The sequence below is a fragment of the Corticium candelabrum genome, chromosome 15 (genome assembly GCF_963422355.1).
Source record: "Corticium candelabrum chromosome 15, ooCorCand1.1, whole genome shotgun sequence".
Classification (NCBI taxonomy): Eukaryota; Metazoa; Porifera; class Homoscleromorpha; order Homosclerophorida; family Plakinidae; genus Corticium; species Corticium candelabrum.
Genome location: NC_085099.1, coordinates 3,581,820 through 3,609,319, shown reverse-complemented (window position 1 = coordinate 3,609,319; position 27,500 = coordinate 3,581,820). Strand labels below are relative to the sequence as shown.

The 27,500-nt window shown below is 43.9% G+C and overlaps 6 protein-coding genes across 8 annotated transcripts in view; 3 read left to right on the top strand and 3 right to left on the bottom strand.

Moving 5' to 3' along the window:
• The window catches only part of LOC134191307 (L-threonine 3-dehydrogenase-like), an 8,100-nt gene extending 6,298 nt beyond the window's left edge, over positions 1–1,802 (bottom strand). The window contains exons 1-4 of the mRNA XM_062659908.1: positions 1,599–1,802; positions 234–289; positions 76–178; positions 1–17 (exon numbers count right to left, since the gene is read on the bottom strand). The exon at positions 1–17 is cut by the window's left edge and continues 46 nt beyond it. Coding sequence (XP_062515892.1) covers positions 1–17; positions 76–178; positions 234–289; positions 1,599–1,770 — 348 coding nt within the window. The 5' untranslated portion in view covers positions 1,771–1,802. The remainder of the gene's footprint in view (positions 18–75; positions 179–233; positions 290–1,598) is intronic.
• A 63-nt stretch (positions 1,803–1,865) lies between these two features.
• LOC134191304 (syntaxin-binding protein 1-like) lies at positions 1,866–13,984 on the top strand. The gene is made up of 27 exons (XM_062659903.1): positions 1,866–1,909; positions 1,971–2,020; positions 2,081–2,162; positions 2,228–2,304; positions 2,361–2,439; positions 2,509–2,559; positions 2,619–2,671; positions 2,724–2,804; positions 3,032–3,099; positions 3,627–3,752; positions 6,109–6,154; positions 7,313–7,356; positions 7,434–7,489; positions 7,549–7,603; positions 7,840–7,903; positions 7,961–8,026; positions 10,242–10,322; positions 10,392–10,480; positions 10,559–10,608; positions 10,679–10,739; positions 11,880–11,931; positions 11,993–12,091; positions 12,149–12,233; positions 12,301–12,322; positions 13,402–13,441; positions 13,512–13,641; positions 13,707–13,984. The coding sequence occupies exons 1-27, from the start codon at positions 1,882–1,884 to the stop codon at positions 13,784–13,786; spliced, it is 1,815 nt and encodes a 604-aa protein (XP_062515887.1). The 5' UTR covers positions 1,866–1,881; the 3' UTR covers positions 13,787–13,984.
• Positions 13,985–14,643: 659 nt separating this feature from the next.
• On the bottom strand, positions 14,644–16,629 carry LOC134191010 (actin-related protein 2/3 complex subunit 5-like). Its single transcript, XM_062659563.1, has 4 exons — positions 16,427–16,629; positions 16,280–16,352; positions 14,855–15,031; positions 14,644–14,792 (listed from the first exon to the last, which is right to left on the bottom strand). The coding sequence occupies exons 1-4, from the start codon at positions 16,579–16,581 to the stop codon at positions 14,730–14,732; spliced, it is 468 nt and encodes a 155-aa protein (XP_062515547.1). The 5' UTR covers positions 16,582–16,629; the 3' UTR covers positions 14,644–14,729.
• A 3,737-nt stretch (positions 16,630–20,366) lies between these two features.
• Positions 20,367–22,491, top strand: LOC134190943 (T-box protein 12-like). 3 transcript variants are annotated; one of them, XM_062659495.1, is made up of 6 exons: positions 20,367–20,532; positions 20,623–21,023; positions 21,092–21,362; positions 21,428–21,642; positions 21,699–21,790; positions 21,851–22,491. In XM_062659495.1, the coding sequence occupies exons 1-6, from the start codon at positions 20,470–20,472 to the stop codon at positions 22,267–22,269; spliced, it is 1,461 nt and encodes a 486-aa protein (XP_062515479.1). In that variant the 5' UTR covers positions 20,367–20,469; the 3' UTR covers positions 22,270–22,491. The 3 variants fall into 3 exon arrangements, with proteins under 3 accessions (XP_062515479.1, XP_062515478.1, XP_062515477.1); XM_062659494.1 differs by having other exon boundaries at positions 20,367–20,568; positions 21,702–21,790; XM_062659493.1 differs by having other exon boundaries at positions 20,367–20,568.
• A 2,719-nt stretch (positions 22,492–25,210) lies between these two features.
• On the bottom strand, positions 25,211–25,924 carry LOC134191426 (UPF0184 protein-like). Its single transcript, XM_062660044.1, has 2 exons — positions 25,817–25,924; positions 25,211–25,748 (listed from the first exon to the last, which is right to left on the bottom strand). The coding sequence occupies exons 1-2, from the start codon at positions 25,866–25,868 to the stop codon at positions 25,510–25,512; spliced, it is 291 nt and encodes a 96-aa protein (XP_062516028.1). The 5' UTR covers positions 25,869–25,924; the 3' UTR covers positions 25,211–25,509.
• Positions 25,925–25,974: 50 nt separating this feature from the next.
• The window catches only part of LOC134190944 (NADPH-dependent diflavin oxidoreductase 1-like), an 11,375-nt gene continuing 9,849 nt past the window's right edge, over positions 25,975–27,500 (top strand). Inside the window, exons 1-4 of the mRNA XM_062659497.1 lie at positions 25,975–26,109; positions 26,363–26,440; positions 26,921–27,018; positions 27,075–27,173. Coding sequence (XP_062515481.1) covers positions 25,978–26,109; positions 26,363–26,440; positions 26,921–27,018; positions 27,075–27,173 — 407 coding nt within the window. The 5' untranslated portion in view covers positions 25,975–25,977. The remainder of the gene's footprint in view (positions 26,110–26,362; positions 26,441–26,920; positions 27,019–27,074; positions 27,174–27,500) is intronic.

Genomic DNA, 27,500 nt, shown 5'->3' with positions numbered 1-27,500 from the left:
ACAAATGTGTCTTTGATCTAAAATTAATAATCAAGAATCATTATAAATTATTAATAAATCAACCATTACTGTTACCATGGCTACATTGATAGCAATAACCGCAGTAGTAGTGGTTCTCACAGCAAACTCGTTTACCAACCGTAAACTCAGGTGGACAATTAGGACCAACACCAACGATCTTGGGACAAGAAATGTTAACGTTGTGAAGCTGATTGATGATCGTAATCAATTACCTCTGCTACGCACTCATGACCGGGTGTAAAAGGAACTTTGGCAATGATTTGAGCCACTGATAAAAGATATGATACCGATATATTAACTTATGTTACATTTTCAGACGGTCTATGTATCTGCAATTTAATAAGTAAACTCACAAATATATACATAAATAAATAAATGAATAAATAAATGAATAAAAGATAAATAAAGAATAAACAAAAGTCACTGCCGTGGCTTAGTGGTTAGCGACAATGGCTACCACTCCATGGTTTGGGGTCTAGACCCCAGTGATGACAGTAAATTATGAAACTTGTCTGTCTTTCTTTCTTATGTTTCTCTAGCTTTATCCATGAGACTATGACTCGTTTTAGTCGTTGGGGAGTTTCTGTGGTCTGGCAAATGGTCCGTTGAAGATGACGTACAGAGCTTTCCTGGTGGTCATTGATATCTACTAGGCATCCTGTATTGAGTTCGCAGTCACTGTAATGCCTGCAATCTATATCAAATTGGCTAGTCATTGATTGCAATCTATGAGAATCATATAACACAAAATTGAAATAGAAATTTGCTTGTCAAATTTTTGGCAGCAAAAAAGTTGAAAATCATTCATAAAAATTAAAATGTTACTCAAAAATTAAAAAATTGAAAAATAAAAAAAATAAAATTGAAATAAAAAAAAAAATAAAAAAATAAAATTAAAATTAAAATTAAAATTAAAAAATAAAATTGAGTTAAAATTAAAAATTAAAAATTAAAAATTAAAAATAAAAAATAAAATTAAAATTAAAAATTAAAAATTAAAAAATTAAAATTAAAAATTAAAACAGAAGAGTCACGGACCTTGTTCAAACTGGATAGCAATATTATTATGTCTTCAATTAGCCTCGCAAGGCAGGCTAGTCTTCAATTAGCCTCGTACCCAGGCCCTCTTGCGCGCCCGGTCTGCAATCAGGATGTCCTAGTTACTCAAAAAAATTTAGTAGTCTGGTCCGTGCCCACATGACAATTCCAGGCGCGAGATTGTATCAGAAGACTAGCGCGAGAGAGTCTGGGGACGAGGCTAAGAATGTTGAGCTCTAGAACTGGATATGTTCTATAGAACTGGATGTAACCAACTAATTCACTGAATGAATTTGTTGAAAAACCAAAAAAGCCCAAAAATCGATCCGATCCGAAACTGAAAGGCAGTTAGCATCGTTCACAACAGTCTACACGACCTACAGCTCTACACACCAGCAACACTAGACGCCAGATTTATTCACAATGCAGTGAAAGGCGCCTTCCTGCGTGCCAAACGCATTCTCACACACTAAAAATCTATAACCTAGACTGAACCTTGACTGTACGTATTTAGATTGCCTTCTGTTATCTCTATCGACCTTCGTTCCATCTATACAGCGCGATGTCTGAGCCACAGATCGACGCCTTCAGAATCCTAACGAGCAACTCTCCTTCTTGTGCTTGCGGGACGGGAATCTCTTTAAGCTCGTACGACTCCTTTTCGTCTGTCTTGACGAGAGCCTTCATGGTCTGCGGAAGCAAGCGGCTCATCGTGTCAGCTGAGAAGTCACTCCCCTAGCACTTTTACGTCCCGTCTGTTGAGTGGGCGTGGTTGATATTTCAAATCCGGGTTATTATACAAAAAAACAATCCCGGATAAGAATGGTGCTGAAGAAGGTCGTAAATCAGCGTGAGTTGCGTTATGTCGTTCGTGTCTATTTCTGATCGTCTGACGCACTTTGCAACGACAGGAATCCTGAACGACGTGATCGGAGTCGCGTGCAAGCCAGGAGAATGGGTGGTAGGCACGACACGCTCGGAATCGAGTCGAATTCGCTCCTAACAGGCTTCCTACGTCTAGGTGTTAGTCGTCGATCATCACAGCATGCGAGTCATCTCGGCCTGCTGCAGAATGCAAGACATCATGGACAAGGGCGTTACCCGTATGACGAAAACACTCGCGAAATGTCGTCTTTCGCGACGCCGTTCACCGTTTCTTCTCTTTCAGTCGTCGAAGACATCGAGAAACGTCGCCAGCCGCTTCGCGCGTTCGAGGCCATCTACCTCCTGTCGCCTGTTGAAAAGGTAAATGTCCCGTATGTTACATTCATTCATGTCGCGAACCGCCCAAATGTGTACAGTCAGTCGAAGGACTTATTGCCGACTTCAAGGATCCGGGATCTCCGCAGTACAAGGCCGCGCACGTTTTCTTCATTGAGAGTGAGATGTGGCATGCGTACGTCTCTGTGTGAGTCTCTGATTTAATGACACAGTGACATCTGTCTGTAGCATTGCCGGAAAATCTGTTTGGAAGGCTGGCAAAGAGTGAAGCAGCTAAATGTTGTTATGAGTGGTGTAGCTACCTATTGGAGAGACAATTGTGTTTGCTTACTCTGTAGTGACGAAGACTCTGAAGGAAATTAGTGTGGCGTTTTTGCCAGCTGAGCAGCTGGTCAGTTGTTTGTCTTGGTGTCTGTTGGTATTTGTAGGTGTGTTGTGTGCAGGTGTATTCGCTCGATGCCGAGCATGCGCTTAAGACGTTTTTTAGTCCGAGTAAAGTGCAGGGTCGGAGTCATATGTTGGAGGTGTGGTGTGTGTGTGTGTGTGTGTGTGTGTGTGTTTGTGTGTGTGTGTGATGTGTTTGTGTGTGTGTGTGTGTGTGTGATGTGTTTGTGTATGTGTGTGTGTGATGTGTTTGTGTGTGTCTGTCTGTCTGTCTGTCTGTCTGTCTGTCTGTCTGTCTATCTGTGTGTGTGTGTGTGTGTGTGTGTGTGTGTGTGTGAGGTTGGTAAGGTGTGTGGTTGTTGAGTAGAGAATGGCCGAGCAGATTGCTACACTTTGTGTGACGTTGGGAGAATATCCATCCGTCAGATACAGAACGTGAGGTTTTTTCATTTTGTGAGGTGGTGTGTGTGTTTGTGTGTGTGTCTGTCTGTCTGTCTGTTTTTTTCTCTGATTGTCTGTCTGTGTATGTGTGTGTCTGTCTGATTGTCTGTCTGTGTATGTGTTTGTCTGTCTGTCTATTTGTTTGTCTGTTTATCTGTCTGTCTGTTTGTCTGTCTGTATATATGTATGTCTCTTTGTCTGTCTGTCTGTCTGTTTGTCTGTTTGTCTGTCTCTCTGTCTGTGTGTTTGTTTATCTCTCTGTCTGTCTGTCTGTCTGTTTGTTTATCTCTCTGTCTGTCTGTGTGTATGCGTTTGTCTGTCTGTCTGTCTGTCTGTTTGTTTATATGTCTGTCTGTCTGTCTGTCTGTCTGTTTATCTGTTTGTCTGTCTGTCTGTTTGCTTATCTGTTTGTCTGTCTGTCTGTCTGTTTGTGTCTGGCTGGCTGGCTGGCAGTCTATCTGTCTTTCTGTAAATGTGTATGTTTTTCTATTTTATCATTTGCTGTCTTTGTTGTACATTAGCGATTCTTCTCGCTGCTTGGAGTTAGCAGAGATGGTACGATCTCGCCTCAATGCATACAAAGTCGACGACATGTCAATGGGCAAGCAACCAGGACAACAGAAGTCACAGCTAATCATACTAGACAGGTGAAACAAATCACGTTAACATTTGTGTGTGTGTGTGTGTGTGTGTGTGTGTGTGTGTGTGTGTGTGTGCGTGCGTGCGCGCGCGCAGTGTCCGCGATAAGAAACTACACATGGCCGGACAAAATGTCAGGCCATAATGACAAATGGCCGGACATGACCGGACAATGCTGTTGATGGTCATGTGAAATTGATTTCAATTTTTTGCAACAGTATGTACTAAGCCAAAGAACTACATATTTAGTAAAGCAGCCAAAGTACAGTCTGCTGTCATCGGAAGTGTCAGTTCAGTTCATGCTTACTACTGACTCCAACGATACTAGACCTCTACAGCAGCAAGGACTCCCAGTCATCAAGATCAAAGGCAGCGGCGAGTTCCTCATCACCAGACTCTTGAAGGCTGCTGTTTGGTGCTTCTCTTGTCTCCTGTACTTGTCTACGGCATGCATCTGTCCACCACAGCTGCACTGCGCGAGAGCTATCCCATGCCAGGAACTCTGGCCCTTCCATCTCTATCCGAAGAAGACTGTCAAGACTAGCTTCACCAAGGTTACATCTTCGGTCTGTCTTTATTAACTTCATTTGAGAGAATGTACTCTCTACTCGGCCATTGGACATGGGAAGACAAAACAAGAGTTCTACTAATGCGAGAATATTGCTCCATTGCATGAACTGTCTTGGATAAATGGAGTGAACAGAGCGTTTGAGCACGCTAGCCAAGCCTGCCATTTCCAGCATTCCAGACCAAACGCGTGATTTCTCACCAACTGTGGCCGCATGTCGTACTGCAGCAATATAGGCATTGCGCAGTTCCATGTTAGACGCCAAACATTCTGAGAAAATGCGGCTAGGAGCATCACAAAGTGTCTGCGAGAGGATGGAAATGGACACTTCCGTAGCTTGTTGGTTCTCCGCTTGAGGAAAGAAAAGATCGGCGTAATACTCCGCGTTGTCTCGCAACTCCTTCATGACGAGCTTGCGAAATTGGCCATGATTTTGTTCATCCCCTGTGGCTACCAGGCTTACTGCTCTGAAGAGACAGTTACCATCGCCGTACACGTCAAGAGGAACGAAGTCACGGGGTGCCTTATCAGGGTAGAGTTTCATGGCCACGTCATCTACAGGATAGTTTGAAACGTTCAATTCGGGGAAGGTGAATAAAGCAGTCATGCTGAAAGCGGAAACTGTCAGCTGTCACGAGCGCTACTGTGCAGCCTCGCGTTCTGTGCACCTGTTTGCGCAAGTTCGTTGATGTATCGCATACGCGCATGTGCACCATAGGATTGTCACGTGTCATCGATTCCTTCGACGGCGAGTTCGGTTGACCTGTTGAGCAAGAAAGTCAGGTAAATCTTTCCTAGGCAAGCGAGCTTCAGATTTGCCCGGACACTTTGTTCGGGCAATCAGCGTTTTAGTCGGACAAACCTTGATATTGGCCGGACAATGTCCGATGTCCGGCCGTTATCGCGGACACTGGTGTGTGTGTGTCACTGTGTGTGTGTGTGTGTGTGTGTGTGTGTGTGTGTGTGTGTGCGTGCGTGTGTGTGTGTGTGTGTGTGTGTGTGTGTGTGTGTGTGTGTGTGTAGTGGGTATGGTGGAATCAAGGTTCAAGGTGTGTGTGTGTGTGTGTGTGTGTGTGTGTGTGTGTGTGTGTGTGTGTGTGTGTGTGTGTGTGTGTGTGTGTGTGTGTGTGTGTGTGTGTGTGTGTGTGTGTGTGTGTGTGTGTGTGTGTGTGTGTGTGTGTGTGTGTGTGTGTGTGTGTGTGTGTGTGTGTGTGTGTGTGTGTGTGTGTGTGTGTGTGTGTGTGTGTGTGTGTGTGTGTGTGTGTGTGTGTGTGTGTGTGTGTGTGTGTGTGTGTGTGTGTGTGTGTGTGTGTGTGTGTGTGTGTGTGTGTGTGTGTGTGTGTGTGTGTGTGTGTGTGTGTGTGTGTGTGTGTGTGTGTGTGTGTGTGTGTGTGTGTGTGTGTGTGTGTGTGTGTGTGTGTGTGTGTGTGTGTGTGTGTGTGTGTGTGTGTGTGTGTGTGTGTGTGTGTGTGTGTGTGTGTGTGTGTGTGTGTGTGTGTGTGTGTGTGTGTGTGTGTGTGTGTGTGTGTGTGTGTGTGTGTGTGTGTGTGTGTGTGTGTGTGTGTGTGTGTGTGTGTGTCACTGTGTGTGTGTGTGTGTGCATGCGTGTGTGTGTGTGTGTGTGTGTGTCACTGTGTGTGTGTGCATGCGTGTGTGTGTGTGTGTGTGTGTGTGTGTGTGTGTGTGTGTGTCTGTGTGTGTGTGTGTGTGTGTGTGTGTGTGTGTGTGTGTGTGTGTGTGTGTGTGTGTGTGTGTGTGTGTGTGTGTGTGTGTGTTTATGGTCATTGTGTGTTTAGAGGCTTTGATCCTATCTCACCTCTACTGCACGAACTCACACTTCAGGTCAGCAGTCATTCATTCAATTTTGCTATCAATTAACACTAAACGATATCTAATGAATAGACATGTCAACAAGGTTAGATTGCATCTATATAGTACAGTGTACACCCCCAATTATCCAGACTTTTCGGTGAAAACCAAATTGTCTGGGTAATCGAAAGTCGGGATAAATATAACGATGGTGTGGTCACTTCCTTGAGTCTAATACCTCGTTTATACAAGCACTTGTAAGTGGGCCAGCTTGTGATAGCTTGGTTTCTATGGTACGTGTAAACACGGTATTTCTAGCCGGGCCAGCGTGTGCCAGCCCGGGCTGGCTTGGGTCAAGTACATCGTGTAAACGCATAGCGTGCTGGAAAGCGGGCCACACATTCTCATTTAGTAGTCTCGTGTAGCCAGCCCCCTTTCCACTGTGTCATACTTCCGTGCGAAAATGGTACAAATAGGGTGGAGCGAGACGGAGACTCTGCCTTATCCAATTATGGAGCGACCAAGATGAGCAAGTAGTTTAGCCTTTGAACTCCGTTGCTGCATGTGCGCAACAGTCGCCTGATGACGGACCTACGACGTCTCGTATATGTCGTACGCATTCTGGATATGACTGTTGTAAAGCCATAGCGAGCAGCTTGGCTTCTGTTTGTTGCAAACAAACGTGAACTAGCACGAGCTATGTCAAGCTCAAGTAACTAATGCACGTTAGTGACACACTTTGTCTTCCTTCTACGGAGTGTGTCGTGTAAACGCGGGCTGGAATACTGGGCTGGCGCGGCTCGGCTCAGCTCGCTATGTGTGCTCGTGTAAACGGGGTATTAGTCATACATTTACAGTCAAGTACATAATGAACAAATAATTAATTAAATAATATACACCAATATATTAGGTCAATAATGACTCAACATGTTTACACATTTAATGATTAGATGTAGAGTTCTCTATGGTTTCAATTTTGGAGTAGGTTTACACGTTTCCATGTTGGAATGACGTCACCTGGAGAGCACGTGAATGACACGTGTGTTTCAGGGGAAATTATTTTGTCTGGATTATGGAAATTATGAATAATCAGAGTTGTACACATACTGTAACTCTGTTTTGTGTTGTTGAGAGTTTAGCAAATCTTGACCAGTTAGTAGACAGTTTGGTGATGTAATAAATTTGTTTTAGGCAATGGCACATGACCTTCTTGGTCTGAAAGACGACATTTTCAAGTATTGGTTTCTACTGTTTATAGAATGTTGATGAACAGATTGATTGTGAGTGTCGTATACGTGTGTTGTGGATATAGATATGAGTATACGTCGGGTAATGATGCTTTGGCTGTCAAGGAAGTTCTTCTTGATGGTTGGTGTGGTATTGATGTTTTTGCTTTCTGATGGTTTTTAGGTTTGTGTTGTGTGCAGAGCATGATGAGTTATGGTGTCAGTTGCGTCACATGCACATAGCAGATGTGATGAAGTAAGTCTGGCATTTTCTGGAATTTAGTTGGGACACACACGCACGCACACACACACACACACACACACACACACACACCACACACACACCACACACACACACACACACACACACACACACACACACACACACACACACATACACACACACACACACACACACTGCTTGCATTTTCGTGATCAAAACAGCGTATGTTCTACAGTCGGGTACTGCTTGATGTGAGTTGGTTTTCTTAGAAACGTGTCATTACAAATGAGGCAGTTTCTTCAGGCAAAGAAAGTCACCAAGCCAGGAGCTGACGTGAATACTAACATGCCGTTTGTCTTAGAGTTTACACGATACGACAATTTGTTTTAGGTGAGCATTCGAGAAATGTCGAAGATCATGAAGAAGATCCCACAGTATCGCAAAGAGCTAAACAAGGCAAGCAAGTTCATGACATTGTCATTGCGCATACGTATTAGGCATTTGAACTAACGAGTCGTTCAAATTGTCGACAAGTTTAGGAGTGTACAAAGTGCACGCTAAGGGAGAGGGGATTATGGCCTTTTGTGTGCTTTATAAATGTGGATTGGTTGCAAATAGCTTGTACTAATTTCTCTGTTTTCCGTGGCTGGAATTCCTTCATGTACTGTTTGCATGCTAGTCCCCCATATATACGGGATTTGCAAACATGTACAACCGCAGCAGCGTACTCTGGTTTTGTTCTAGAACAACAGTCGTCCATAAAGAGCCCAGCATTCTCTACCACGAATTTCTCAATGTTTGTCTTTGTCCACTTGAATGATCGGAGACCTCGAGCTGACATAATTCGAGCAGGTCAACTCACTTGAATGATCGGAGACCTCGAGCTGACATAATTCGAGCAGGTCAACTGGAATGGAGGGAAAACTGTTCATTGAAGACCACACACGTCAACACTCTTAAGCTAGGTTTATAATATGACGCTGGTGACGCTCGAGGACGCTAGCGCCGATGCTCAGGCAGACGTTATTTTGTAAACACTCGCACGTTGCATCACAAGCGTCGTCAGCGTTGCCGACCCTAGAGTTGATTCAAGTTCAACTTGAGTCCAAACCGGAAGTGCTCTAGCGTCTACCGGAAGCACGTGCCTTTTGTCAAATCAGAGATCAAATCTGGGAGTGAAATAACCGGAAGTAAACTATGGAAGCGAAGCCTACCGAAAGTGTATACCCTGAAAGAAGAAATTTGTGCGGAGAAAATTTGTTCAATTTTGTGTGATCACAAGCACATCACACAAAATGTATTCCACATATATTTTCCCCTGTGCATCATCTTATTGCACATGGCCTTATTGTCGCACAAATTAATTCCGCACAAGTAGTGATGTTTCTAGAGAAAGCACAATTTTTCTTCCACACAAAATTTCTTCTTTCAGGGTACGTGTAGGTACGGCTGCTTGCGGCAGATCAAGTCGCGATAACTTAAGAGATGAGAGGCGCAAGAAAAATGCTTATAAAAACGCATTGAAAAACCGGCCTCCCAGCAGCAGGCTGCCAAATAGTGTGGAAGCGTCTCCGTGACAACTTGGTGAGGAAGAAAACTCAGGAAATGAAAGCAAAATCACAGACTTTGTATACGATTATGATGAGTATGCGCATAGTGGCTCGTCACTGACGCTCATCAAATAATATTGTAAATGGTACAGCGTCAACATAAGCATTTTGATGCCTACTCGGTGCCTTCGCGCGAGCGTCACGGGCATCATCATCGTCATATTGTAAACCTAGCTTAATAGATGGAACCTGTCAATCATGGTCAAGCTATTGAATTGTACATTAACACTATTGCGTACACTTTGGAGAGGGAGGGGGGAGGACTTCAGAAAAGTGTAAGCTTTGTACGCTCGTGAAATTGTCAATAATTTCAAACGGCCCCTAACAGAAAGGGACAAAGGCTTGAAGATTCGTTTACTTGTTGTAGATTCTTAGATTCAACAATTCTTACTCTGGTGCAACATGCAAGAGGGCTTGTCAATGATGCATTATATGAGCAGTCGTGTTTAGGTTTCCAACACATCTGGAGACGTCTCTTGTCGTGCAAAGTAGTGAATCGACTAATACCCCATTCACACAAGCACAGCTCCAAACTGAGCCGAGCCGAGCCAAGCCAGCCTGGGCTAATGCAGCAAGCCAGCCCTTGTTCACACAACGTTCTGGCAAAGCGAGCCAGCTGAGTTTTAGTAGGTGTGTCTCTTGGTGTGCACTCTAGATACAGACGTCGTCATGTCATGGAACAAGCTGTCTGCGCTTACTTCTCGCTGGCACTAGAACAGTCTGTGGAAATATCGAGGAGAAATACCGAGCATAGACATCGACGTCGTCTTCGTTTTGACAGGCACTACACAACCGAACCGAACCAACCTGTGCTGGCATGGCAACTTGAGGTGGGCCAACTCAGCACGGTTCGGTGTGGTTCGGCCGGCATTCACACGACGAAGTGAAACCAAGGCAAACTGTGCCGTACCGTACTGGCACAGTTACAAATGCTTGTGTGAATGTGGTATAACCCTTTAGTCTTTACCATTCTCTACCACTCCAAAAATCAACTCTAAAATCCACCTCTACTGTCATCTGTTGTATTAATGCATCTAATGTTGTGATGTCTGTGTTCACAGTACGAGGTTCATATGCATTTGGCCGAGGAGTGCATGCGGCGATACAAGGACGGTGTCGAGCAGTTGTGCCCTGCAGAACAGGTCAGTCGTTTTGAGTCAAAAATTGACACTCAGATTGGATATTGGCACACTAAATTATTGATGTCGTAGGATCTTGCAATGGGTATGACATCACAAGGTGAGAAGGTGAGAGATCCGATGCGGCTTATCATCCCAATATTGCTGGATCAAAGTGTCAAGTAAGTAGACCATCGTTATGTAATACAATCACATGGTTTTGTAATTTAATTTCTTAATTTTTATTTTGATGTTTTTAGGGTTGAGGATAAATTGCGATTGTTGCTGCTTTACATTGTCATTAGAAATGGTACGTGTGTGACTCGTCTGTGTGCTCGATTGCTAGCGAGTGTGATTAGAGTAACGGACGTGAACTGCAGGCATTAGTGACGAGAATCTCCAAAAGCTTGTCAAGCACGGGCAGATACCACAGTCAGAGTTGTAAGTCGTGAGAATTATGTGTGCGTACGGTTTCTAGTGTCTGTCTGTCTGTTTGTGTGTCTGTCTGTCTGCCTGTCTGTTTGTCTGTCTGTTTGTCTGTCTGTTTGTGCGTCTGTCTGTGTGTCTGTCTGTCCATCTGTGTGTGTGTGTGTCTGTCTGTCCGTCTGTGTGTGTGTCTGTCTGTTTGTCTGTCTGTCTGTTTTTTTGTCACTCTGTCTGTCAGTGTCTGTCTGTCTGTCTGTTTGTCTGTCTGTCTGTCTGTCTATATGTCTGTCTGTTTTTTGTCTCTCTGTCTGTCAGTGTCTGTCTGTCTATCTGTCTGTCTGTCTGTCTGTCTGTCTGTCTGTCAAAGAAATATTCTCATAAATCGTAACTATTACAGGCTAAATCAAACAACAAAGCAACAATTAACTAAAAGTCTAATACGCGGTACACACTTGACCCTAGCAGGGTCTTACAATGACTATCTAGTTAACTAAAGACAAACTGAAGCGTGTCTGTCTGTCTTGATAACATGGTTGGATGGATAGACAACACGACATGCACCCCACCATAGAAGACGCCTGACGATGACGCGAGGTAATGATGCATACACAATGATGACGACACTCAATCAACGGAAATATTGGTACAGAGACACGAAGGGGGAAATACCAAACAATGACTTGCAGCAGACTGTGCAGATGAAAAGATGAGCAAACTGACAATAAAAAATGAAAGGGGGGCCAATGAATGCCCAACAGTCATAAAAGGCGTTAGCGACTGAAGTTGCGAGCGTTGACTTGGACGACGACTCGAAAGCTCCTCTCTTTGAGACGAAGAGACTTTAGAAATGTGTGTCCATCACTCTTCATTCGGGGTCTGTCTGTCTGTCTGTCTGTCTGTTTATGTGTCTGTCTGTTGTCACAATGTTTTGTTTGTCACAATGCATGTGTGTGTGTCCATCCATGCTGTGTGTGTGTGTGTGTGTGTGTGTGTGTGTGTGTGTGTGTGTGTGTGTGTGTGCGCGTGTGTGGGTATGAGACGATAACCAATGTGCTATTGCATCTGGATGTCGACTTAGTGATTCGTATGCACGGATAATCCGTGCAGTACGATTGTATTATGCCGTACTCACATCATTGTTGTGTCTATCTGCAGCTCTACGATAACAAACATGCAACATTTGGGTATCCCAGTCATTTCCGAAGTGGTCAGTAAATTTCCCTCTGCGTAAACGTCACACAACATTTGCACTGTTCTTGTCTTCGTAGGACAGGGACAGAAAGAAGAAGAGGCCGCAACGTAAAGAAAGAACCGATGACACGTACAATGTGTCCCGTTGGGTTCCTATGATCAAAGACGTTATGGAAGTAGGCATCGTAGTTGGTAGAATTGGACGATGTGGGAGTAGCGTGTGTGCATGTTAGGATGCTATTGATGGTACTCTTGACTCCAAGCTGTTTCGGTTTCTTGAAGGGACTGCTACAAGTCATACGGAGGATGCGGATATCAGTAAGTGTTATGCTTGTGAGATTGCGAGTGTGAGTGTGTGTGTGATAGTGATGTTGTTCGTTTGCAGGTGTTGCAGCAGGAGCAAAGAGGTAAGGATTGGACACGTGCGCGTGCACACACACACACACACACACACACACACACACACACACACACACACACACACACACATGCGCACATGACAGACAGACAGACAGTAACAGACAGACAGACAGACAGTGACAGACAGACAGACAGTGACAGACAGACAGTGACAGACAGACAGACAGTGACAGACAGACAGAGACGGACACACAGACAGGCAGGCAGACAGAGACAGACAGACAGACAGACAGTGACAGACAGAGACAGACAGACAGTGACAGACAGACAGACAGACAGACAGTAACAGACAGACAGACAGAGGCAGACAGACAGACAGACAGACAGAGACAGACAGACAGACAGACAGACAAAGACAGACAGACAGTAACAGACAGACAGACAGACAGACAGACAGACAGAGGCAGACAGACAGACAGAGACTGACACACATAAGGACAGACGTTGGGGCTCAGAGGCAGCTCAATTCCTACACCGCCTGTCACTCCAGTCTATAGACGAAGACGGAAGAAAGAACAGTCATGAATTTAAGTTATTGTGGCGTAAATGCATGTCGGTAGCTTTGCAACGGTGTAATGCTAGCGTAATTAGCAGAAAGTTGGCAAGACTGGGACATTCTTCATTTGCACGTAGTTAAATTATGGCGTCAGCCGTTTGGGCCAGACTAGAATGTAGTAGTGTTGTTCTTTGAAAATATATGTATTGACAGACAGACAGACAGACAGACAGACAGTGACAGACGGACAGACAGACAGTGACAGACAGAGACAGACAGACAGACAGAGAGGCAGACAGACAGACAGACAGACGAGACTGACACACAGACAGACAGGCAGACAGAGACAGACAGGCAGACAGAGACAGACAGACAGACAGACAGAGACAGACAGACAGAGACAGACAGACAGTGACAGACAGACAGACAGACAGAGAAACAGACAGACAGAGAAACACACACACACACACACACACACACACACACACACACACACACACACACACACACACACACACACACACTCAATGGCACTGTACACTGTAAGTAACCCTAACCTCTGATGTTTAGTGCTCGTTGGACATGGCATCAACGGGATCCACAACAGAAAGTACTTTTCTCCCTACAATTACATTACATCAAAATCCAATAAATTACTATATATCTCGATTCTCCATTAGCCGGGTGCAGTCGCCCGAACTGGACCCAGACTGATCATCTTCATCGCCGGTGGGGCCACATACTCTGAGCTTCGGTCTGCATACGAAGTATCAAATGACGAGAACAGGAAAGGCTGGGAAGTGATCGTCGGTGAGTCAAGACGGACATTGCATGTCATGTGCAGCATCCAGTGACCGTCGATGTGATACGTTTAGGGTCGAATTGTATGCTCTCGCCGAAGCAGTACTTGACAGAGCTACGCGACCTGGAGAGGTCACAGGTGCAAGTTGCATGAGACTGACTGACACTTTGTTGACTGCACGAAATACAAGCAGCTAGACGGTCTGTTGTCTGTCTGCACCATACTTGTATCTAGCACTTTTCATGAGGCGTGTGTATACAGTAGGATCCTAATGAGTTGTTGTGTGCGAAGGTAATTAGATTTCAGGACTGCACAATGCGAGTACATCCAATGCGAGTGATTTTATGAAGTGGCGACTAAAATATTGGTTTTATTCGCCTTGTGCGAGTGAATTCTGTGAGATGGTTGTTCTCATATTGACCAGCATTGGTAAGCAGCTATCACTTCGCGCTTAGGCCAACCACACGTGTGGAACCACGTGCACCTATACACACGTGACAGCTAGCGCACGTGGTGTAGGACGGCACGAGTCTACAATAATTATGACACATGGACACTTTGTGGGAACATGCCAGGTGTGTAATGCTGATTATACTCTAACTGCTCTTCTTTCCCGGCGCCACCCACCCTTACCGAACCCTGAGTCTGTAACGAGAAAACGGAAGAGGGCTGTTGTCACGCACATACGGGACACGTCAAAGCATGATGTGTAATGTGTAATGTATAACCAGCAAAATAACCTGTAAAGGTGACAGGAGACGATGAATGTCTGCTACCAGCTTGCTCGCCACTGACAGAAAACGCTCCCTTCTACGCACACGTTTGATGGACATGGACTGTTATCCGGGACCCGACACTGCCACCTCACGTGAGTCTAGTGGTGAGACATACATGTGCAAGAATGCGCGCACTTTGTAGGACTGCGAGGCTCACAATTCGTTTAGCGAGTAAATTCAATATTTACTCGCCAAATGCGAGCATTTTTACTAGAACGTGTGCAGGCCTGCAGGTTGAGTTCCGACCTTCGAATTTCCAGCAACAAATTAGATTAGAAACTTAACAGCAAGTTCAGAAAGAGTTAAACGAATCGTTCACTTCATACATTCTTCCTATCAGTCAGCACCCTCACGATGCAACCAAGACCTCCAATGGCCAACGCCTACGAATCAAACAACGAGAGAGTTTTGTGACAAGACGAGATACTCACTAGTTACTGGATACCTTTTCGTGCCACTGTAGGAGTAGAGCACTGCCTTTCTCAGATGGCTCTGCGAATCCGCGGTAGATGTATTTCATTAGAATGTCGATCTGATCGAGTGTGAGCCCTTTTGCGGCGATGTCGATCTCGCTTGTTTTGAAACCCGACAGTACTCTCATCACCAGAGCGAAGAACCGATCCTGAAGGCAAATATGTTGGTATACAAAAATGTTGCATGTGTGCTGTTGTTGTTGTTTGCTTGTGTTTGTTTGTCTGTGTGTGTTGTTTGCTTGTACGTATTGATTGTTTGTGTGTTGTTTGTTTGTGTTTGTTTGTCTGTTGTTTGTTTGTTTGTATGTGTGTTGTTTGTTTGTGTTGTTCATTTGTCTGTGTGCGTTGTTTGTTTGTTTGTGTTTGTTGTTTGTCTGTGTGTTGTTTGTTTGCTTGCACGTGTGTTGTTTGTTTGTTTGTTTGACTGTGTTGTTTGTTTATTTGTGTTTTTAGTTTGTCTGTGTATTGTTTGTTTGTGTGTGTTGTTTGCTTGTATGTGTGTTGTTTGTGTTGTTCATTTGTCTGTGTGTGTTGTTTGTTTGTTTGTGTGTTGTCTGTTTGTATATGTGTGTGGGTTGTCTGTAATCGTGTTGTTTGTATGTTTGTATGTTTGTGTTGTTTGTATGTTTGTGTTGTCTGTATGTTGTTTGCTTGTGTGTGTGTTGTTGTCTGCTTGTATGTGTGTTGTTTGTTTGTTTGTGTTCATTTTGTGTGTGTGTGTGTGTGTGTGTGTGTGTTTGTGGTGTGTGTGCATGCACGTGTGAGTGAGTGTACGTGTGTGTGTGTGTGTGTGTGTGTGTGTGTGTGTGTGTGTGTGTGTTTGTCACATTCAAACATGTTATGATTTATCAATGACCCCATATCCCCTATCAACGTTGTAAATAATCAAGACCTTTAGCAGGCAGGTGAGTCAAACAAAAAGCATGCTGGGACAGAATGGCAGTGAGACACACAGACCACCATAACCTTCACAGCGCACGCGCACTCACCTGATAAAGTACATAGTGTCATGTACACACAATTTGTTCAGACTAAAATATTCTAAGGTAAAATATTGGCAATTTATTGCCTATTACAGTACTAGATACGCAACAGATTGAAAACTATTGCCTGGGCTGCATTACTCGCCAGACTACTCATGTGACTCACTTTTCACTCACAAAGCCGCCAAATGTTTGACTGCCGATGCGCTTCATCACGTGGTACACTACATGCTAACGCGCGCCACCTACATGCTAACGCGCGCCACCAGATGACTACTCAACCCACCAACACTACAAAAACCCCAACTTTCTCTCCCTTTTTCGCTCCGTCGGGCAGCCGTACGGACAGTAAACGCGTATATTTGCGGCTCGAACAAGCGCTATCACAGACAAACTCGATGTTGACTCCCTTACCTTCACTTTCTGATCGCGAGACGCAACAGGCGGATCGTGCATGACAGCCTGCAGGGCCTCCTTGTTATTCTTCGTGTCAACAGTCAAAGACAAACGAGAAAAACAAAATTTCTAAACGTACAACATGGTAACTAGTGGTGCGGATATATTTTGAGGTGACCCTCCACTTCCGATTCTCGTTTTTCGATGCTTGCGCCTTCGTCGCCGCCCTCCGGGGCGTCGGTTTCGTCTCGGTAGTTCTCCTCGTCCAATTCGTCGACATCGACGCGACGGAACTTGGTTGACGACGAGGCCTTCGACATTTTCTAGTGGCGAACGAGACCGATATCTGCTCAGGCCTGCTGATCATGCGCAATGAGGGTGAGAATGATTTGGGCGGGGCTAAACGTATGCATGCATTGATATCCACGAAAGTTAATTCTGCAGTGACGGTAGTTGTCGGATCAATCGTTGCTAGTTCAAAAAGTTGAATTTTGTCCAGAAGCACATTATCCCAAATTTCCAGATAATGACGTATATGACTGATTAAATAAATTAATTATTTGTTAATTGAAAATGTAACACTAGAATCTTTGACGAAATATAATGCAAGAAATGTGATTATAGCCTAGCCTGCTAATTGGTAGGCTCGAGAGTCCAGCCTGTTATCTCCCCCCGCGGTGGAAATGACCGGCTCTCGAGCAAAACTAGCTGATTGGGTGTACTAATCATATTATAGTCACGTGATAAAGTTGCATCTCTTAGCGCGCGTTATGCCAAACAATGCAAATTTGCTTCCACCGTCGTACATGTATTCCTGGTTGTGCAGTCGGTTATCTAGTTAGAGTGGCTACTGGCAGTCTGTAAATTCCGAGCAACTAAAGTTGTGTACAAACATGCAACGAAAACTGCTCTTTCTGCAGCACATGTCGTGTTCGTAGCATCCCTGATGAAAACAGCAGTCATTGCAGACCCACTTCCAACACGAACATCCGTATCCACACATGCCCAGACACTCGTCATCCGCATTGGGAAACTCTTCGCAAGAACGGCGATCACGTGACGCGCCACGATTCCGTTCATCCGCCGGAAACTGACGTTGCGCATGCGCAGTAAAATGGTTGCCATGGATACTAACATTTCTGTATTTATATTTATGTAAAGATAAAGCAGTTAGATGAAGAGGAAGGGAACAATTTTCTGAGTAACCAACAATTCCAATTTCGCCAAGAGACCGAGAGAGAGATGCGAGCATGTAGGAATCGATATCCGACAGTAGACTCTCAATATCGTAGTTGCTAATATTAACAGTTGGGTCGGACACATCCACCACGTTGTGAGCACCTCCGAGGTGTCGCAGCTCGTCTACTAGTCGCCTCTTCTGATATTCGTTCACAAAACCTTCGACATCATACAAAAACGTCGTATTTTGCAGCGATAGGTAACGAATATTGGGGTGTGAAGGTACGGCTCCAACACCAATCACTAGCGAACCGTCCACCCGTACTACTTCAACCTGACCGCTGCACGTCGATTTGAAACGCAACACGCGACCGTTGGAGGAAACATAAGAACCAGACAAAACCGTGGAGTTGAGTTGATTGACGTGGATCGACTCTCCCGTCGTTGATATATGGCGGGTTAGTGTTCCTGGCCAATTGGCTGAATGGCGCATCGTGCTAGTAGATTTTGCCGACACAGACGAGGTTGACAGGCTTGTCATTATTACTGCCGCGATGCCGACTAGAAATCGAGAAACCATCCTGCATGAGGCAACACGAACAGCCAGCCAACAGTCTCTACTGCAACTTTGAAATGACAAGTCTCAGCTACGCAGCCGTGGTGACGTACGTTTGACATGTGAGACAACGTTGTCATATGCATGCACGCGCGAGGGCGAGTCTGCATGCATTTTGCATTGCAAACGTTAACGTTGTCCGGCGGTTAAAGATGTTATATGCCCTGCATGATTTTCATGAGCCCGAAGGATGATTTCGACACGTATGCACCAAGCAATACGAGTTCTCTTGACAAGGTAATTGAAACAGCATTTCAGCTACACTGTATACAGTTGTTCTAATGAAATTTAAGCGTTGCAAATAAATTGTACAATAGATGTCTTGAGTACTAATTTGAGTGTGTATACAATGTGTAAATGCCGTTAGTAAACTGGTAATGATCTAGAATGTTAGTCATCTACATAGCTTTGTATGCGTAGATCTGCATTTAATTAATCTCGAGTACATATAGTTTTATAGTGTATTGCATCCAAGCTAGCATGCACTGTTAGATGGAATTGGAAAATAAGTTAATTAACATGCAAAGCGATTGGTTTGCATTTATCTCTAACATGTAAACGATTGCTTGCATGCGTGCTACTTTTAGTAGGCGGATGACATGAAAATCTAAAGTAGGTTAGACATACAAATGCATGCATGGAGACCGTCAGATATCAATCCGAGATGTCACAGAATTTACGCCGTGGCGGTAAAAATGCAGCTTGGATTTTCAACACGTCTCTAGCTAGAGATGTTGCAACTATACCAAAGGTAACCTAGCTCGAAAATTTCTAACAACCAACCAACTATGCATCTATAGCCTATAGAGTTTGTTCTATATACATGCATGCATGCGTTCGTGCGGCCTAGTAACAGAATTTGAATCCGCTCGAAAACCGCGAATTTCGGACCTTTATACCTGCTGCTATATTAGTAGAGGCGCGTTCGTTTATTCTATTCCAACCATTCAGGAATGAGAATACAAGGGAATAATCGTTCGAAAACTATTCTGGAACAGCCGGTTTACCATTCCGATGAAACCACTCCGTCGACCGGTTTAGTTTGCTGTTTGGTGTGAGAATGAAAGGAATACCCTGTTTGTTTTGACCAAACCGCAAACCGTAAACCGCAAATGTTTCATCTCCCTCCTGCTTTCTTCACTACTTTCACTGTCACTTAATTAATGCCTCTAGCAAGTTTGGATCACAGCAACGACGGCAGCAGTAGTGGAAGAAGAAATACTAGTCGTTCGTTGAGCGTCCATCTTGCACTAATCTACACCTTATCCCGGACGCTCCGGGAGACAAACCGCCGCAATCCGGAATGGGTGAACAGGACAAAAAGAATGGGTTGGAATGACTTCAACCGCGTATTCCGGAATAGTTGGAATAGAATAAACGAATGCACCCTAGACTTCTTCAAAAGCGCATACTAACCCGAGCAGCAGCTCGTGCAAACGTTCAATGATGCATAACTTAATTAATTAATTTACTAATAAGTCAACACATAACCTGCCAGAGTCTGCAACAGTGCAACTTTACTATTATCTCACTTTGACAAGTATTGACGAAGAAGCAGTGATCACAGTGTGACATGAGATCAGAAGATAAAATGGAAGCGCCAACATCTATTTCTTTTCACAGCTACAGCTAGCTAGATATGACATGCTCAGGGCTATAGCCAATACGTGTGTCTAGCTAGGAAGCTATCCCGTCAAAGAAAGCAACTTCGCCCGTAGAAGACTCGATCATTGCCCTGTTTTCGTATACTACCAGTTTTTTCCAATAAACGGACACTCGTTACAAACGTCGGTTACACGTAGTTTTTCGTTCTCTCTCGCTCTCCTGCCCCCATTGTACTTATACTCGTACAATCACACGCCCGCAACGTATACGCTCACACACATCCACACGAACACTTGTACACTTGCATGGAAGTCGATGAGAAAGTTTACAAGTGTGAGGGCGCTAGACGAATTTGCGAAGCGATAATTGCCGGTGGAAAATGTTTGTCGAAACGTGCCAGTCGCGACTAGATTGTGGCACAACTTGTAAACATTCTAATGTCACTAACTCGATACACTAACCCAAAAGACATGTCCGTTACACTCGACCGCAACTCTCTAACCTCAGAATCACGACGCGCAGCTCAATTTCACCACCGATATGGACATCGGCCACAACTGTCGATATCATCACCTTTGGCTAAACTCAAAAACATTCATCGATAATTGCGCGACAGACGTCAAACGAACCCATCACCTACCAATAGCGCCATAGCATCGAGCAACGTTGGCAGCTGCATCGGAGTCAAGAAGCGACAATGACGAATTCAACCCAGAAGTAGACGTGACAATTTTATCAAAGAGCGCCGCACAACAAGTTGTCTTGAGCTCGCGTCAGCCGCCTAACTACTAATTGTAGCAGTTTAGTCATGGAGGCAGTCGCTTTACCTTCGCACGTTCAAGAGTCGCTGTGCAAGAACAGAGAACTGGAGGTGCCTATAGTTCACGTCGCGATAACGCATAGAGAAGTGGGTTTACGTTTAGCACTCGGTACTAACTTCCTATCACTCTTTCGTCTTCAGATAAACACACCACCACCAGAAGAAGAATGCATCGTCGCCCACCAGCTAGCGGATGCGGAAAAACTGGAAAACGAAAATGTCGTGGACGGCACCGGCATCATCGCCGTTTCTCCTCCAGTCAGCGAATCGTGTACTAATGACTCGACCCTGACTGATAAGCGACAACCGAAATTGACCGACGAAACCGTAGAGCTAAATGAAAGTATGGACGATGCGTTTGCCGGTGTCGACGCGAAGAACGGCGATAGCGAGACGGAAGAGCTCGAGAGCGCGTCGAACGTCGACGAACAACCACATGGAAACGATACTCACGGTAACATTCACGTTACACTCGAGAGCAAACACTTGTGGTCGCAGTTTAACCACATCGGTACCGAAATGATTATAACGAAAGCGGGAAGGTACAGTATACGTACAACAAACGCCCAATTTGTTGTTGTTATAATTTACCATCGACTGCATTTCACAGGCGAATGTTTCCCGCTCCGATTGTTTCCGTCAAAGGCCTAGAAGTCGACGCCAACTACACCGTCTTTCTCGACATAGTTCCGGTCGACAAAGACCGCTACAAGTATATGTGCTCCAAGTGGATGGTGGTCGGAAAGGCCGAGAAGGAACTCGAACCGCGCCCGCGGTACGTCCACCCCGAATCTCCCAAAACGGGCGAACACTGGATGAGCCAACAACTCTCTTTCAAAAAGATGAAGCTCACAAACAACAAAAAGAACACGCTGGGACATGTATAAACACTAAACTATATAACTGCGTTTTCTTACTCGAATTCTCTGTGTATGTCTATCTACAGATTGTTCTCAATTCAATGCAAAAGTACCAACCGCGTATACACGTGGTCAAGGACGGCGAGGACGCAGACGACGACAGTAAACACGGCGTCTTCATGTTCCCCGAAACCGTTTTCGTCGCCGTCACGGCGTATCAGAACGACCAAATCACGCAGCTCAAAATCGACAACAACCCGTTCGCGAAGGCGTTCCGAGACGGGCCACAAGAAAGCGACCTGTGAGTGGCAAACGTTCACATTGTTGTTCTCGGTTTGCTGAATCGTTTTCTGGCAGAAGGTCGAACTTGAGGACCCAACCGGTTCCATGGGCGCACTCACTCTATCAAGCTCCCATGTCGCCCTCTCTCACCGACAGCCTCTTTTCTGGTTCAACGTGTTGTCCATGCTCTGTGGGTTTGGTTACTAAACATTGTTTCTAATCTGTAGGTTCCATGCGATTTGCTCAAGCGGCAGGGTACAGTCCGTGGGACATTCAGTACATGACGTCGACTCTGTCTCCCCTCACCCCGGGGGTTCAGTTCCGGCAGGACTCGCTCGGACAGTGGCAGGCCGGGCACACCATGGGAGGAAGCGTACACTCATACCCTTCCGTCGAGGAGGCCTTCCCGACGTCATACGGTTCAACCGGTCTGCGCTCGCCGGCTTACCAAGTCCCCCTGACTCCTTTAACTCCTGCTACGGTCGATGCCTACAGCAACTATGTCCACGCCGGTGGTCTAGGCGTCTCAGGGATGCCGAGCCCAACAGGCCACTGCCCAATGCCATTCAGCAGTTCAATGGATCAAGTCAAGTATCCATCATCTATGATGCTCGGATCGCAGTTCAAGCATACGAGTTACAACTAAAGTGTTCATTATGTGACAGACTAGACTGCCAGTTGCAGTAGAAAAATGATATACATGCTTATCATTGTATCACCACTCGCACTACAATAGCGTAGAAGTTCGGGGCACACACACGGGCATGCACAAGATTCAAAATGCGAATGTCGTTTTACGTCAGTTCGAGTAGAACAGTAGAATACGTAGAGTGAACCTCAATACAAATAAACATGATTTGAATCATCAGCTCAATCTAGCAGTGTGTCAGTATGGCAACACGGGATGCATGCCTAGTGGTCGCTAGATAGAATGCAACATGCAAAGCTAACCCCTGCATGTACCCACATAGAGCTAACTCAATGTACAAACAGTTTGGCTACAGGACAAGGCACGTCAACCAGTCTGTCACCGTGTAGGATAGATCTTAGACCTACAAAGCAAAACATGCTTTGGCAATGGAGCTGACCAAAAAGCAGTCTGCAAATCTCTTCATCAGTCCCACTACCTACCACGTCTGTACGGTCATACCAAGCCTACTCTATACATCAGTAACATGTACAAACAAGCTTGATACTTATCACTCGTTTTGTATACACAAAGAACAGTAAAATGCCATGGCAATGGTCAGAGTGATGAAGGTTGTCAAATACTACATACAGCACAAGTGACAGATGCCATGGAAAGAGTGATGAAACTATTAGATGCCATAATAGTGTGATTAGTGTGAGATGTCAGAGCCAATGTGGGAAAAAGATCACATGCCATAGAAGGGGTGGTAAGAAATGGAAGATGCCACAACAATGGTGGTGAGATGAGCTAAGTTCATCAGATGTCATGGTAACGACACTAATCTACCACACACACACACACACACACACACACACACACACACACACACACACACACACACACACACACACACACACACACACACGCAACACTATTTCAAGCACCAGAGTCGTTTTGCTAAAGCAAATTGGAAGTAACTAGCCATTCAAATAGAAAAGAAGCACCAATTGATATTAAAAAGTTGACATCCAACAAAAAATGACTAACACATTTGCTGCACTTTTTCCTAACAATGTTACTATGTAGTATGGGTATGCCAGTTATCGCCTCATCCCAATGCAACATGTAACAGAGAGACAACCAAACAGTCATATTTAATCTTGGTTGCACGTCACTAAGCCAGTTATTGCCTACATAGAAAGTGTATTCAAAAGTCTCCTTCATGATCAATTCATTATGCTACGGGTTTGCCCTTTAGTCATTCAATCAGAGACAATAAGCCACAACAAGGTCATTGTTTGTCATCTTGAGTACACAAAACCAAAGATTCCTTTGTCTATCAAGCAGTAACCAGAAGAATAACTTTGAATATTATGTCTCTTACATCTAGATGTGTTAATGTAAAGATGTCACTTCAATTAGGCCAGACCAACTAAATTTTTGATGCTCAGATATTTGGACATGAAACCTGGACCGATCAATCGAAATAACAATAGAAAAGTAAAAATGATCGTGTAACATTTTGAGCATGCGCAGTTTTTATTGCACTGCATACAAATGTGAGATACAAACAGACACTAAAACAAAACGTTGATATGGAGTGGAACACAAAAACAGTTGCTAGACCACATGCACTGTTAATACTTACGGAGTCATTGATATGTTGTCATAGGATGTATATACTACCAAGACATTTTACAGCAAGCATAATATCATTGCGCATGCGCACATCAAAATTTTATTTATTTGGACAAGCTCAAAACTGGGCCAGCAAATCCGAGCGTCAACGAATCTAGTCGGTCTGCCCTTACTAAAACCAAAGATCTTCTATAAATAACAATATTGATTCACTGAGAGACGGAACACATTGGAATCAAGAATTTCAAAGTTTGAATAATGACAGCCATTGGGATTTCAGTTCCTAGTTTGAGTAAATTTATAGCCACAATTTGCCATCGAGTGGTGCCCCTGGCCTTAATTAATAGAACAACTGCTACAGTCATAGTAAGACTTATAGAACCCTGTCAACTACTTAGTAGGTCACGCTTACTAATACTGAAGCAATAGACGCCATCGGACTCCCTATTGTGGAATGCCACTGTGTCATCCTACTACAGCATAATGTACTACTTCATGCTTAGCAGCACTACTGTACTGCTGCAGGCCCATAGGCTGGGAGGGTTCAGGAGGGGGTTCAAACAAACCGTCTGCTCAGTTGTGTAGGTCTGCTGTCGATCCAAAGTACGCGATGTCCTACATAGTATACTCCCAAGTCAAATTCGTTTCGGTTTTATACAATCCCTACATTCCTCTTTATTTTTTATAAAAAGTGTTTTTAATTGTAATTTGTACTTAGATATAATTCAAAAGGCCAAAAGACCATGTGACGTGTTTGTAACGTCGCTGCCCCATTTTTGGTGAATTATGCATTTCCCACTTCTAAAGCCAGGCTACGGCCATACTGCATGTGGCTGATAACTGCACTGAATTTCCTGGTTACAGGGGCGTAGCGTGGCATGGGCTAGACCGAGCTATAGTCCACCATCATTTGTAGGCGTGGTCATAAAAATTGTGAACTGTAAATATGCGTGAGGACCAAATCTGTATATAGTATATACACCACCCTTTTTTCCAGTCTGGATCTGCCATTGATTCTACCATATCAGTCTTTTAGAAGCAAATAAAAGTAGGTGTGTCCATAAAGTGGGCGTGCCCCATAGCATCGTAAAATTTATCCCCCCATTTCTAGAGGTCACGCTATGCCCCTGTTGGTTAGTAACATTATGTCAAGTATGCATGAACAAATGTACAAGCAATAGCATCAGCATCAGCATCAGCATCAGCATCAGACTGTCAACAGGAGACCCACAACCTCTGCCTCTCTCAAGCATACAAACGTATCTACGACAAGCATGTGCACACATACCAGAGCAACCCGACATACAAAATTGTGGTATTCAATTCTTTCTGGATTCATCTGCAAATGCCATTAAAATAAAGTATCGGCTACTTATATTTTTCGGCCAGAACAAAAATTTTTGGGTATGTATGTCTAACATCACTAATCGAGTGAGTGCATGTTGTCTGATCGAGTCACCTGACCGGACACCATTTCACATCACATATTCTAATAATAAACATTCCGTCACAATACCCGCCTGACTAGTAATCTGCCAACTACATGATCAAATAAACTTATAAATATTAATTAGCAAAATTTTTGAATTTTCAAAAATCTTTGTGTGACAAATTTCGTTACACGTCTTGCTCAGTTTGCTCATCAGAGCCCTCTGAACTAGTAAGAGTATGATCACTTGGAGACGGTTGCTGTTGCTCTTCGAGCTCTTTCTCTTCCTGACTGGCCACCGCCTCACGTGACCGTCGCATCTCTTCCAGCAGTTCTCTCACTCGAGCGTTCAAAGAGTCGCTCTGACTATCCAGTGCGTCCAAACACGAGTTGAGACGATCCAATTCGTCGTTCAGTTCATTGTATTCTAGAATCGATGAATGAAGATGACGAAACGAAGGCAAAAAACGTTCGAGAATCGTTATTTTAGCAAACCTAGTTCATCCGTGTGTTCCTCTTCTACTTCATGAACTCCGTTTACGGCCATGTCAAGTCTGAAGTGTGTTGATCAAGACAGTACGTAAGATTTACTAAATCACGTGACTTAAATCACGTGACATCTGCCAAGTGAGTTCATTGCAATCAATGTCTGTGCAATGGCTCGGCGAGTTCTTGTTCTCTACGGTTCACAGACGGGAACGGCTCAAGACGTTGCTGAGAGGGTTGGACGAGAAGCTAAACGAAGGCACTTTGTTGCTCGAGTTGTTGCAATGGACGAATACGAGAAGGTTTGTACATCACGAAAAATTTGATTAAAAAATGTAATTAAAATTTAATAAAAATTTAATAAAAATTTAATAAAAATTTAGTAAAAATTTAATAAAGATTTAATAAAAATTTAATAAAAATTTAATAAAAATTTAATAAAAATTTAATAAATTTAATTAAAAATTAATTTAAAATTTAATTTAAAATTTAATTTAAAATTTTAATTGAATGATGAATAAGTTATAGGGTAAAAGTATGGAATTGTGATTGTAGGCTAAGTTGATTGATGAAGAGTTGGTGGTTTTTGTTGCTGCTACGACTGGGCAGGGAGATGAGCCTGACAACATGAAGGTATTGAGATGTTTGTCTGTCGGTTTGTCAATACGTTATGCTTCATTTTTATTTATGCCCACATGTCTGTTTGTATGTCTGTCTGTTTGTCTGTTTGTCTATTTGCTTGTCATCTTTCTTTCTGTCTGTCTGTCTGTCTGTTGTCTTGCTGTCTGTCTCTTTGTCTGTCTGTCTGTCTGTCTGTCTGTCTGTCTGTCTGTCTGTCTGTCTGTCATCTTTCTTTCTGTCTGCCTGTCTGTCTTTGTTTGTTTTGTCTGTCTGTTTGTCTGTCTGTTTGTCTGTCTGTCTGTCGTCTTACTGTTTGTCTCTCTGTCTGTCTCTTTGTCTGTCTGTCTGTCTGTCATCTTTCTGTTTGTCTGTCTGTCTGTCTGTTGTCTTGCTGTTTGTCTTTCTGTCTGTTTGTCTGTCTTTCTGTTTGTCTGTCCGTCTGCTTGTTGATCATATAAGCAATTTTAGAATTTAAAATCACTAAATGTTTAGACATTTTGGCGATTTTTGCTGCGTAAGAACCTTCCGACAGACTCTTTGTCTCGAATGCGATTTGCAGTCCTCGGATTGGGTGACTCGTCGTATCAAAAGTTGTGCAACTCGTCGGCATCCACTCAGACTGAATACTGATTGCGTTCTATGCCAGATTTAACTTTGTTGCAAAACGACTTCACAGAAGGTTACTGCAGTTGGGTGCCACTTCTATAAAGAGCATTGGATTGGCCGATGATCAACATGATCTTGGGTATTAGAAGGCATAAGGCCAGACCGATTAACTAATTAAATTTAATTTATTGATGCTTGGATTTGCTGGTTCAGGTTTGGGGTTGACCAAAATAAAGACTAAAAATAGTAATTAAATATTTTTATTGTATTAAAATTATTGAATTATTTAATATTTTAATATTTGATGTGCACGAGTGCAATGATGCTGTGCTTGATGTAGAAAGGCTTGGCACATACATACATTCTATGAGCCTACTACACACACACACACACACACACACACACACACACACACACACACACACACACACACACACACACACACAGTGACACACACACACAGTGA

What these genes read in the sequence shown, in the direction of transcription:
- LOC134191304 (XM_062659903.1), top strand. Translation starts at nt 1,882, where the DNA reads ATGGTGCTGAAGAAGGTCGTAAATCAGC. An exon ending in TCCTGTCGCCTGTTGAAAAG is followed by an intron (nt 2,305 to 2,360) that starts GTAAATGTCCCG and finishes AAATGTGTACAG; the next exon opens with TCAGTCGAAGGACTTATTGC. An exon ending in CAGCTAATCATACTAGACAG is followed by an intron (nt 3,753 to 6,108) that starts GTGAAACAAATC and finishes TTGTGTGTTTAG; the next exon opens with AGGCTTTGATCCTATCTCAC.
- LOC134191010 (XM_062659563.1), bottom strand. Translation starts at nt 16,581, where the DNA reads ATGTCGAAGGCCTCGTCGTCAACCAAGTTCCGTCGCGTCGATGTCGAC. An exon ending in CTCGCGATCAGAAAGTGAAG is followed by an intron (nt 15,032 to 16,279) that starts GTAAGGGAGTCA and finishes ATTTGCCTTCAG; the next exon opens with GATCGGTTCTTCGCTCTGGT. An exon ending in TCCTACAGTGGCACGAAAAG is followed by an intron (nt 14,793 to 14,854) that starts GTATCCAGTAAC and finishes TTTGATTCGTAG; the next exon opens with GCGTTGGCCATTGGAGGTCT.
- LOC134190943 (XM_062659493.1), top strand. Translation starts at nt 20,470, where the DNA reads ATGGAGGCAGTCGCTTTACCTTCGCACGTTCAAGAGTCGCTGTGCAAG. An exon ending in AAAAGAACACGCTGGGACAT is followed by an intron (nt 21,363 to 21,427) that starts GTATAAACACTA and finishes GTCTATCTACAG; the next exon opens with ATTGTTCTCAATTCAATGCA. An exon ending in GGGCCACAAGAAAGCGACCT is followed by an intron (nt 21,643 to 21,698) that starts GTGAGTGGCAAA and finishes GTTTTCTGGCAG; the next exon opens with AAGGTCGAACTTGAGGACCC.
- LOC134191426 (XM_062660044.1), bottom strand. Translation starts at nt 25,868, where the DNA reads ATGGCCGTAAACGGAGTTCATGAAGTAGAAGAGGAACACACGGATGAA. An exon ending in GGAACACACGGATGAACTAG is followed by an intron (nt 25,749 to 25,816) that starts GTTTGCTAAAAT and finishes CATCGATTCTAG; the next exon opens with AATACAATGAACTGAACGAC.